Source organism: Phyllopteryx taeniolatus, chromosome 1 (assembly GCF_024500385.1).
Source record: "Phyllopteryx taeniolatus isolate TA_2022b chromosome 1, UOR_Ptae_1.2, whole genome shotgun sequence".
Lineage (NCBI taxonomy): Eukaryota > Metazoa > Chordata > Actinopteri > Syngnathiformes > Syngnathidae > Phyllopteryx > Phyllopteryx taeniolatus.
In genome coordinates, this window is record NC_084502.1 from 30,500,989 (window position 1) to 30,513,358 (window position 12,370).

At 41.6% G+C, this 12,370-nt stretch overlaps 1 protein-coding gene and 1 long non-coding RNA gene across 3 annotated transcripts; one reads left to right on the top strand and one right to left on the bottom strand.

The window, feature by feature from the left end:
• Positions 1–1,035: 1,035 nt before the first annotated feature.
• Positions 1,036–11,762, bottom strand: prok1 (prokineticin 1). 2 transcript variants are annotated; one of them, XM_061788345.1, is made up of 3 exons: positions 11,641–11,762; positions 2,079–2,204; positions 1,036–1,467 (listed from the first exon to the last, which is right to left on the bottom strand). In XM_061788345.1, exons 1-3 carry the CDS (start codon positions 11,716–11,718, stop codon positions 1,345–1,347), a joined length of 327 nt encoding a protein of 108 aa, XP_061644329.1. In that variant the 5' UTR covers positions 11,719–11,762; the 3' UTR covers positions 1,036–1,344. The 2 variants fall into 2 exon arrangements, with proteins under 2 accessions (XP_061644329.1, XP_061644339.1); XM_061788355.1 differs by lacking the exon at positions 11,641–11,762 and adding an exon at positions 3,976–4,886.
• Positions 5,052–11,805, top strand: LOC133485041 (uncharacterized). Its single transcript, XR_009790581.1, has 3 exons — positions 5,052–5,144; positions 10,985–11,096; positions 11,669–11,805. It is a non-coding gene; the product is annotated as an uncharacterized LOC133485041 (long non-coding RNA).
• The last annotated feature ends 565 nt before the right edge of the window (positions 11,806–12,370 follow it).

Sequence of the window (12,370 nt, forward strand, 5' to 3'; positions counted from 1 at the left end):
GGAGCCTATCTCAGCTGACTTCGGGTGAAAGGCGGACTACACCCTGAACTGGTAGACCTAAAAAAAAGATATTTAAAAACATCCTTCCATCCATCCATCCATTTTCTGAGCCACTTCTCCTCACTATATATATATAGTATAGATTACCCTTGGGTCAAATTCTTCAGAACCTTAATGATGACTATCATAGCTATGCATATGACAGTTATATCTAGCAGTGTCTCCAGATTACTACAGTTAAACTGATGTGTTGTGTCACTGTCTAAAACAAATAAATAACTGGATGAACCCAAACTTTCTTCAATCAAAGCACAACAAAACCGACGTAATTGTTTCTGTCCGTAAAGAAAAGAGGATTGCTGTTGGTAAATACCTGGAGTCACTAACAAAATTAGCATTGGTGTTGCAGTAATTGTAAACTTTAAACTGAAATTTGAACACAAGCAGTAGCAACATGTTCAGACATATATTCTTTATCCCCTGCAAAGAATGACTAATGTTATTGCAGCTTCATTGAGATGGCCTTTTTTTCTGTGTTTCATCATCAAATCTTTGGTGATTGTATGTATTAAACTCGTCCCTGGTGGCCAAAACATGCACACCAGAATGAGAAGCACAATGCCCATTGAATTATCATGATGCACAAACGGTTTAATGCTTTAAATGCTATTAAATTATGTTATCACTGTATGTTCTTTTAAAATACAGAATACTGTTGAGGGCTGTTTTTTTTTTTTAATGATTGATGATGTTGAAAAAACATTACAAAACATTTTGCGGTTTTATGGGGTGCTGGAACAGATGAATGCCATTTCCATTGCTTTCAATCGGGAAATATAATTTGATATATGAGTGTTTTGAGTTGCAAGAGTGGTCACGGAACGAATTAAACTCGTAAGTCACTACAACTACTATTGCGGCACTAGTAAGCTTAGTTAACGAGGCTAGTAGACACCAGTCGCCACACTTGTGTAGGCCTGCTTTCCAATGAATGTAATAGGAAAGTAGTCGCAAAACAAAAACTGATTTGAAGTGTGTCATTATACCTTTTATTGTAAAGCCTCGTGATAAATTAACAACATACAGTACAGTATAACAAATACATGAATGGTTCACAAAAAGCTTGAAAGTGCTTGGCGTCTCTCACGTAGCTCGTTTCAGTACGATCCCCACGCCTCCCTGTGGCGTGTACATGACGACGATCAAGACAAAGCGCATTTCTTGTGCAACTGACATAACACTTGAGTTTGAAAATGGACAGGCAGGCGGGCCATACTTCGGCTACCGAGCCACTACGATGTGTTTGTCATCTCCACAAGTCTTGAACGTGAGCCGTCTGGCCCTTTATTGAAAGTCAATGTTTTTGTAGTCGTCGGTGCATCTGTATTTGCTTCCAGCGTAGCGGGTGCACACCAAGTGGGGGAGGCAGGGGCACGTGTGGTGCTGCCTTTTGCCAGGGTAGGGAACCTGGATGTGGGTGAGATGTCAGGATGAGTAGGAGGCTCCTTATACGCCGTCATACCCGCCTTGATGAGCTCAGTGATGATGATGATATCGATAACTTCTGCTCCTAGCAACAGCTCATAAATTGACCCAAGAAATAATAATCCAAAATAAAATCATTCAAATTTGTCTGCTGGCTTTACTTTTTTCATGGACTTCACTTTAAACAAATAATAATACAAATGATTGTAATTATAAATAATGAAATATAATAAATAATGAAATAAGTGCACATATTCTTCAGTTAAATGAAATAAAACAGAGTAAACTAATAGATGAAATAGTACAAAATAATACATACCAATCATAAAAATGTACATACAGTCTATACGTACTGTATGTATGCACTCACTCCTGTTATGTTGGAGGTCAAATTAACCCATAAAATATTACAAAAAAATGGAAATGCTCTAAAAAGCATGAGAAAAAAAAGAAGACTTTTTAACCTGGATTTAAAAACATTCACACTTGGGGTTGATGTCAACTTATTCCATTTGTGTGCAGCATAATAGCTAAATGCTGCACAGTGAGAAATACAATAAATACTGTTTATGACGTAAACGTGCGTGGCCCACCTTGTGGCTCAGCGGGTGGCACTGGTCCCCTTCTGTGCCCCTCGGGACGCACATCCTCAAACCCCTCAGCCAGAGACTGACGGCACAGCACAAACCCGAGCCACACTGCATGTCTCGTTCGCAAGCCTGCAGGGGGACAGCACATTCGCTCACTGATGCGACTACCCTCGCGGTTCAACTTTCGTGCCCTGCTATATTGTAGATTTTGAAGCAATGCTTTTTATGGGTTACAATTAGACTTTACACCGATCTGATCAGCTTGATCGGTATCGGTCTATAATTAGCATTTTATGCTGAAGGGCTTTAATGTCAATTCATCGATCGGTCAATGACATCATTGATTGGCTCCGCAAAAGACATTTACTCCGCGTCGCCATCGTGTACAGTATACTTGAAAAGCTAGTTTATTTTTAGCCTTGTCGCGTGTCTTTTGATGTAGTAATGTAAATATCTAACCACCAATAAAGTTATTTTTAAAAAAAATATGTCGGCGGTGTGGGACAGACAACACGTAATGCGTGGATCAGACTACAAGACAAATTTGGTCTTTCACGATCGCACTATATCAGACCACTGCAATAAAATCTTGTATTCTGATACCACCGCATCCCATCTTTTACGATCACTGGGCTTTATCTTGTCAACTCAAATGCGATCGGATACACTTGTTACCATGGCGACGACAACACCAATGGATCACGTCGTGTATTATAGGAACAAAATGGGGGGAAACGTGTGCTGGTGGTCACCGCTGCTCGGGAGAGGACTTTCATTCAGGGATTGCTTGAGGTATGTTCACGTACTTTTAATACGATACGGCTCGCAAGCAGGCAACAAAACGTTATGTAGCCTAGCAAGCTAGTGCCAGCACTAACGGTTGTACGTAAACATGCCAGCGTGATGTTGAATCATGCTCTTATTTCTGTAATGTTGGTTTGAGCCAACTGATTAGAATACATGACCTGAATAGAAAATACTTTTGAAGATACTCAGTATACAGTACACAAGTATATACAGTAAATGAGCAAGTCATTTAAATAGACACATTGCTCCATCTTGTGATCGGATCGGTGGTCGTTTTTTTAAACTAGCTGGTCGGCCCCAAAAATCTCGATTGTGTAAAGCCTAGTTAGTTGTATGCCCGTGTGTATTGTTGCATGTATGTGTAGCTGCTGTGTCTGCTCAAGTAGCAGTTGTTTTAGGAGTTTTATAAACATCTTGATAACGCGTTGGTCTTTGAAGAGTCATGGGGGAATCTCGAAACAGTGAACGAGTAAAACAGCATAAGAATGATCATAAATACTAAACATAAGGAACAGAAGTTGTACAGAGGTCAGAGGCCTTTGGCACAGGCGCGAGATTTACACTTGCAAGTACTTGCAATGTAGCAAATAAAAATAGAAAAATACACTTTCCCTTTTCACTGGAACCCTGATTAAGGATTAATCATCTATCTATGACAGACAGACTATTGATACATTTTTATAAGATCTGTATGTAGTTCACAATTTGGGACAATTATTATAAGGAGGCAAAACGAAGTGAGCAAATTCCACAGCATTCTGTATTCAGCCTCCCTTACTCTGGAATGCCTTCCCTGATAACAGCGGCTACTTCTGTAGAAATGTTTAAATCTCGATTTAGGACTTATTTCTACTCTCATATTTGGTTAAACCACACCTATTACGCATTTTGTGCCTTACCCTCCTGACATGAGGATTTTGGCCTATTTTACTGCCACTTCTCCTCCCCACATTTATAATGTGCTCTGAAAGGCACTTTGATCATGGAATACAAAGAAAAAAAAACACAATATACATATATTTGAAAAGGTTATTTTAAAATATTGATAAAACTGGGTTGCGACAATAGGAAAATGAGAACAGTTGAGACTCACTGCTCTGCATGACCTGTGATGTAAGCTACTTTGGTTGAATTGGATTTGGACTTCCATGCGCCCACACACATTTTGTACAATTTCATCGCCCTGATCTATTTACAAGTGGCTATCAATCCCAGCCAGGATATCGGAGGAGGATGTGGTCCCCACGCTGTCACGTGTAATCACTTTTCACTCAGTAGATCAAGACATGTGACTGTGCTTTTTGCATCTATTGCATTTGTACACAGCGCATGAGTTTGGGTTCTACTGTTATTGCGCTGAAGCAGATAAAATAAATAATAGTGGATAAACATGATTTGCAGGGTGGCTGCAATATCAACAACAACAATATCGACAATTTGGCAGCAATGCAGCACAGCCCATACAGTTGCCTGCCGATCAAAATGAAACCAGGAGTGCCTGTTAATAGACAAATGTACCCAGTATTTCATTTAGTAAGGTGGAGTACTGGTTAGTAATGTTAGTATGGCTTTCTTCCACATTTGTTGCAAAAAGAAAAAACTAAAAAGGCATTCACTTAAGTCTAGATACAACCAAAATAAAGAAAACCTAACTCTAAAAAGCGATTATATCGATTCTCCCAATGGCTGACTTTTCAGTTACTGCTAGAAGCATCATTGCCCAGGAGACATGTCAATCATTTAGATCTATGAAATGGAAAACCGCTTGTTTTTAAGAAGCACTTCCCAGTTATTCGATTCCTAGAAATCGTTTGTTTCCTTGCGATTCCTCTTACATCTCAAATTTGTGATGATGTCACACCCAAAAATTGGTTCTGAACTTTATCAACATGGCACTACTGTACAATATAACATTCTATTGTTTATATCATTATTTTGATGTGCAGGGAATTCTGTTAGCTCTGTTGCGACACTAATGTACCCTCCAAGACGATAACACAACAACAGTCGCTATTCTATTACATCATCCTTGTGCCTCACTCTCCAGGCATAACCAATCAACCCACACTTCATCCAACTGTTACATGAGTGTAACAACTGGATTGATCGTAAAGCGATTAGTCATGCCTGGTGTGTGGGGCGCGTGGATGACGTGCTAAAGCGGCGACGGTCACTGTTACACTGTTCACTTGTGAGCTGTGTTCAATAAACGGAGAGCGGGCAGTTGCACGTGCGACTGAGGCCAGCTCGCGCTGTGATAAAGTACGTTGTTAGTGAGACCTCACTGCACGAGAGCCGCAAGAGTAGTGGCGGCCCGCACTCTTGTCCCGTTGGTTAGTGCACTCGTCTCGCAACGTGGGTCGGAGCCGCACCCTCACAAAATGCGTTTCCTGACTTTTTGTGCGACAAGAGTGAAAAATGAATGAGGATTAAAGTAACAGCAGCAATGCTATTAGATCAGCCACAAATATTTGTTTACGGAACTGCTCGAGAAGCATAGATGTAAATGACATTGTACAATGTACACAACATCAGTGTACATTCCTTGAAAACTAGTTGTACTATTAGATATTTTAAATGGTATTTATTGATTTATTCATTTGATTTGTATTTAACTTTTATTGAGTTAATTGTTTTTCTATACTATATACACACGTGCTAATGCAAATGTAATGAAACTTTCTAAGGGGGGAGATATTTGTCTGATTGTGTCATTTCTAACTTTAGTTCTTTAAACATATCAATAATATACTGTTAATATCAAATAGTACCTTTTGACTCTATTGTGGCCACTTCTGGCAAAGTGAAACCCATGAAAATTATTATTTTTTTTAAATTCCTTTTTATTTACTGGATTGAATCATACAATTTTGGGTAAAATAGATTTCCATCTAGTTCAATATTAGTTTTTGATTATTTCTACCAGATGACATACTTTATTAATTTTTGGACATGAGCACAATCTCATGTAAAATTTAAGTTTCAGAAAGATGCATTTAATGCCTTACTGGGCTTCAATTGGGCAAATGAATGACACAATTTAGATTTGAAGAAGTGGAGATAGCAACTACCGACGGTGGCCTGGAAGTGCAAAACAATATAACAAATTGTGAAACACTTGAACATTTCAGGAAACACAAAAACAAAAGGAGAAACACTTTTACAAAAAGACGAAACAAATTACAATTGCGGAAACCCGGAAAGGGAGGGGCCGATTTCACAGACATTCTTAGAAATCCCACGGCCTTTCTCGGCAAGACCCGCCCCGCTTCAACATGATTGGCTCCTGCATCGCGGGAAGGGTAGGCTATGCAGATGAAACAAGATGTCCATCCCAAATAGTGATTGTACATATGGACGCCCTGAACAGCGAGCCTGTATAGGCGTTTGATGCTGTATATACAATATATTGTAGTTGATCACAGATTAAGAGTTAAGGAAGAAGGAGGTTGTTAAAGAGAGAGGATGCAGGCGAGAATTAAAGGGAAAGTGTGGATATTAGCAAGGAAGCTGCCAGCTCCATTCATTTTTGAACGTACCGAGCGAGGGATCTACCTTGTATACATTCTGGTCACAAGCTATGCTTTTTCATCGACAGGGCCATTATTCATTATGAATATAGTTTAGCAGTGATGTTAAACAACATTTGATGCTTTACATATTATTTATATGGCTTGAGCCGAGGCGACGCGGCAGCACGGCTCGCAAACCCGGAAATGTATTTTCACCGTAGGGGAAAGCTTCTGTGCATTTTGATTGAATGTGAAGTGGGATTTTGAATCGTGTCAAAACCAGTGGACGACCGATCGGCCGCTCAAGGAAACCACCCGACTGAACTACGGCGCAACTGTTTCCTTCCCGATCTACCAGACTAGAATGTATGCAAGGTAGATCCCTCGCTCGGTACGTTCAAAAATGAATGGAGCTGGCAGCTTCTTTGCTAATATCCACACTTTCCCTATAATTCTCACCAGCATCCTCTCTCTTTAGCAACCTGCTTCTTCCTAAACTATTAATCTATCTTTTTATGGTTTAAGAAATGTGATCAAGTACAATATACTGTATATACAGCATCAAACGCCTATACAGGCTTGCTATTCAGGGTGTCCATATATACAATTGCTATTTGGGATGGACATCACGTTCCATCTGCGTAGCCTACCCTTGCTGCGATGCAGGAGCCAATCATGTTGAAGCGGGGCGGGTCTTGCCGAGAAAGGCCGTAGGATTTCGAAGAATGTCTGTGAAATGGGCCCCTCCCTTTCCGGGTTTCCGCAATTGTAATTTGTTTCGTCTTTTTGTAAAAGTGTTTCTGCTTTTGTTTTTGTGTTTTCTGAAATGTTAAAGCGTTTCACAATTTGTTATATTGTTTTGCACTTCCAGGCCAAACGACAGACCATGGAGAAGAATAACATTTTCTTAGCCTAATAGCATAATTGCCATATTTGAACAATTTCTGAAAACGAAAAAACACAACTTTTAGCAAGTTAAAAATGCTATTAGGCTAACATTTTCAATTTAAGAAGTAAAAGCTCCCTAGCGGCACGGTGGAGACTGGTTAGCACATCCGCCTCACAGTTCTCAGGACCTGGGTTAAAATTCCGGCCCCGCCTGTGTGGAGTTTGCATGTTCTCCCCATGCCTGCATGGGTTTTCTCCAGGTACTCCGGTTTCCTCCCACGTTCCAAAAACATGTATGGTAGGTTAATTGAAGATTCTACATTGCCCTTAGGTGTGAATGTGAGTGTCAATTGTTGTTTGTTTATATGTGCCCTGCGATTGGCTGGCGACCAGTTTAGGGGGTACCCCACCTCTTGCTCGAAAATAGCTGGGAGAGGCTCCAGCATGCCCGCGGCCCTAGTGAATATAAGCGTAACGGAAGATGAATGAATGAAAAAACTAAAAGCTCACTCTGCTGGCTGTAGAAAGACTAACATTGGCACCAGCAAATATTGGTACTGATAATTTATAAAAATGTAATTTTTGAGGTTAAAAAGCATGTAAGCTTTTCCATGTAAGCTTATCTCCTGCATCCTCCTTTCTAACACCAACTGCCCTCATGTCTTCCATCCATCCATCCATCCATTTTCTGAGCCATTTTCTGATTGGTTGCCAACCAATCGCAGGGCACACATAAACAAACAACCATTCACACTCAGATTCACACCTACGGGCAATTTAGAGTTGTCAATTAACCATATAATAAATAATAAAATAAATAATAATTATATATATAACTTCTCATAATAATGCATGTTTTTGGGATGAAACCGGAGTGCCCGGAGAAATCCCACACAGGGAGGGGGAGAACATGCAAACTCCACACAGGCGGGGCCGGGAATTGAACCCCGGTCCTCAGAACTGTGAGGCTGACGCTCTAACCAGTCGTTCACTGTGCCGCCCCTCATGTCTTCCTTCACTACTATATCTATCAACCTTCTCTTTGGTCTTCGAGCTTTTGCCTGGCAGCTGCATCCTCATCATCCTTCTACCAATATACTCACTCTCTCTCCTCTGGACGTGTCCAAACCATCGAAGTCTGCTCTCTCTAACTTTGTCTACAAAACATCGAACCTTGGCTGTCCCTCTGATGAGCTCATTTCTAATTTTATCCAACCTGGTTACTCCGAGAGCGAACCTCAAGATCTTCATTTCCGAAACCTCCAGCTCTGCTTCCTGTTGTCTCTTCAGTGCCACTGTCTCTAATCCGTACATCATGGCTGGCCTCACCACTGTTTTATAAACTTTGCCCTTCATCCTAGCAGAGACTCTTCTGTCACATAACACACATGACACCTTCCTCCACCCGTTCCAACCTTCTAGGACCCGTTTCTTCACTTCCTGACCACACTCACCATTGCTCTGGACTGTTGACCCCAAGTATCTAAAGTTCTCCACCCTTGCTATCTCTTCTCCCTGTAGCCTCACTCTTCCCCCACCAACCCTCTCATTCATGCACATATATTCTGTTTTACTTCGGCTAATCTTCATTCCTCTCCTTTCCAGTGCATGTCTCCATCTTTGTAACTGCTCCTCCACCTGCTCCCTGCTTTCACTACAGATCACAATGTCATCTGTAAACATCATGGTCCACGGGGATTCCAGTCTTACCTCATCTGTCAGCCTATCCATCACCACTGCAAACAGGAAGGGGCTCAGGGCTGAACCCTGATGCAGTCCACCTCCAGCTTAAATTTGTCTGTCACATGTACAGCACACCTCTTCTTCTGCCCTCGTACATGTCCTGTATTATTCTAACATACTTCTCTTCCACTCCAGACTTCCGCATGCAGTACCACAGTTCCTCTCTTGGTACTCGTTCAAAGGCTTTCTCTAGATCTACAAAGACACAATGTAGCTCCTTCTGACCTTCTCTGTGCTTTTCCATCAACATCCTCAAGGAAAATAATGCATCTGTGGTACTCTTTCTAGGCATGAAACCATATTGTTGCTCGCAAATGCTCACTTTTATCCTGAGTCTAGTCTCCACCACTCTTTCCCATAACTTTATTGTGTGGCTCATCAACTTTATTCCTCTATAGTTGCCACAGCTCTGCACATCACCTTTGTTCTTAAAAATGGGCACCAGCACACTTTTCCTCCATTACTTCGGGATCTTCTCACCCGCTAGAATTCTCTTGAACAAGCTAGTCAAAAACTCCACAGCCAACTCTCCTCGATGCTTCCATACCTGCGCAGGAATGTCATCAGGACCAACTGCCTTTCCATTTTTCATCCTCTTTAATGACTTTCTAACTTCCCTCTTGCTAATCATTGCCACTCCCTGGTCCACCACACTGGCCTCTACTACGCTTCCTTCTCTCTCATTGTCCTCATTCATCAGCTCCTCAAAGTATTCTTTCCATCAATCCAGCACACTACTGGCACCAGTCAACACATTTCCATTTCTATCCTTAATCACCCTAACCTGCTGCACATCCTTCCCATCTCTATCACTCTATCTGGCCAACCTGTATAGATGCTTTTCTCCTTCTTTAGTGTCCAACCTGGCATACATGTCATCATATGCCTCTTGTTTGGCCTTTGCCCCCTCTACCTTTGCCCTACGTCGCATCTCAATGTATTCCTTTCGCCTCTCCTCGGTCCTCTCAGTGTCCCACTTCTTCCTAGCTAACCTTTTTCCTTGTATGGTTTCCTGTACTGTGAGGTTCCACCACCAAGTCTCTTTCGCTCCACCAAGTACTCTCCTGCCTCTCTCTCTAATCACCTTGGCTCCACTCCACTCCACCCCGAAAAGCCGACAACACTCGTCCTGTCTCAGCTTCCACCACATGGTTCTCTGCTCTGCCTTTGTCTTCCTAATCTTCCTCTCCACCACCAGAGTCATCTTACCCACACCATCCTATGCTGTCTAGCCACACTCTCCCCTACCACTACCTTACAGTCGGTAACTTCCTTCAGATTACATCGTCTGCACGAGATGTAATCCACCTACGTGCTTCTACCTCCGCTCTTGTAGGTCACCCTATGTTGCTGCCTCTTCTGGAAGAAAGTGTTCACTACAGTCATTTGCATCCTTTTTGCAAAGTCTACCACCATCTGTCCCTCCAAGTTCCTTTCCTGGATGGCGTACTTACCCATCACTTCTTCATCACCCCTATTTCCTTCACCAACATGTCCATTACAATCTGCACCAATAACGACTCTCTCTCTGTCTGGGATGCTCAGAACTACTTTGTCGAGCTCCTTCCAGAATTTCTCTTTCACCTCTAGGTCACATCCTACCTGTGGGGCATAGCCACTAATCACATTATACATAACACCATCAATTTCAATTTTCAGCCTCATCACTTGATCTGATACTCTTTTCACCTCCAAGACATTCTTAGCCAACTCTTCTTTTAAAATAACCCCGACTCCATTTCTCTTCCCATCTACACCATGGTAAAATAATTTAAAGCCTGCCCCTAAACTTCTAGCCTTACTGCCTTTCCACCTGCTCTCCTGTACACACAAAATATCAACCTTTCTCCTAATCATCATGTCAACCAACACCTGAGATTTTCCTGTCATAGTCCCAACATTAAAAGTCCCCACATCCAATTCTAGGCTCTGTGCTTTCCTCTTCTCTTTCTGCCTAAGAACCCGCTTTCCACCTCTTCGTCATCTTCGACCCATAGTAGCTGAATTTCCACCGGCACCCTGCAGTTTACTGGACGGGCGGACGTTGTTAACCCGAGCCACGACCAATCTGGTATGGAATTCTTTAGATGAATGCTCATATTTGTTTGGCAAAGTTTTAAGCCGGATGCCCTTCCTGACGCAACCCTCTGCATTTATCCGGGCATGGGACCGGCCTATAGTTTGTACTGGCTTGTGCCCCCCATAGGGCTGCATTAAGCAAAAAAACCTAAAAGAATAACCCATAATTACAGACTATGGTAAGCTGAAAGGATAGTAAAATCGAACAAGCCCTGAGGGATATATATATATATATATATATATATATATATATATATATATAGGTCTGGAAAAAAAGGAACCAAAAAAATAAAAACTTGACCTTTTTTTGTATTTTCACCGTTTTTCATTTCCTGCAAATAAATGCACTAAAGTGACAATATTTCTATTTGGAAAATGTGGTGTTATGTTGTCAGTAGTTTATAGAAGGAAACAAAAAAATTCATTTTTCTCAAACACCTGTAAATAGTAAAGTCAGAGTAAGTGATCATTTTGCAGTGGTCTCTTAAATGTTTCCAGTGCTGCATGTATAAATACATATTTTAATAAGAACTCACTCCTGTGATGACCGCTGCTCTGGACCAGCTCACAGACACGAGAAGAAAGGACAGCAGCACCGCTTGGAAGAAGCTCATGACGGACAACGGATCCAGCAGTCACTGGAGCTCCTCTCCTGTCTCCTGTCTTTATCCACTCGGGTTCCCTCACCTCACTTCCCGCCCGCCCACTCCATGTGTGAGGGACCCCACGCCACGCCACAGCCGCCTCATCAGATGCTCACCGCCAATGGCACGAATCCACACGCTGATGGATGGATATCTTTGGCTCTTGCGTGAGTTTTTCCACATATCTGTTAAAAGAAAATTGGAAAAAAATATATGAAAAAGCTCAACATAACAGAAGATATAAAAGTCTACACACCCCTGTTCAAATGGCAGGCTTTTGTAAAATACAAAAATAAGACCAATATAAGTCACTTCAAAACTTATCCCACCATTATCGTGAGCTAACCTGCACAGCTCAAAATAAAGAATTGAGATAATGTGGTTGCATAAGTATGCACACCCTCTTACTGTATAACTGGGATGTCGTTTAAAGTGTCTCTGATGAACCCCAAATAAAGGTCAGATGTTCTAGTTGGTCTTTCAGTGATTTTTATTTATGTTTTGGTCTCTATCAGAAGCAAAAAGGTTTTGTGCTAACACTGCTATTTTCGACTGTTCATAATTCCTTCCACCTTGTCTCAGGCCCCAATTCCAGCTGTAGAAAAACAGGCCCAAAGCATGA

Bases quoted from the DNA above. Each gene is read 5' to 3' on its own strand.
- prok1 (XM_061788345.1), bottom strand. From the start codon at position 11,718: ATGAGCTTCTTCCAAGCGGTGCTGCTGTCCTTTCTTCTCGTGTCTGTG. The intron at 2,205-11,640 runs GTGAGTTCTTAT...GTCCCCCTGCAG, and splicing joins GAGCAGCGGTCATCACAGGA to GCTTGCGAACGAGACATGCA. The intron at 1,468-2,078 runs GTGGGCCACGCA...ACCCACATCCAG, and splicing joins GCCACCCGCTGAGCCACAAG to GTTCCCTACCCTGGCAAAAG.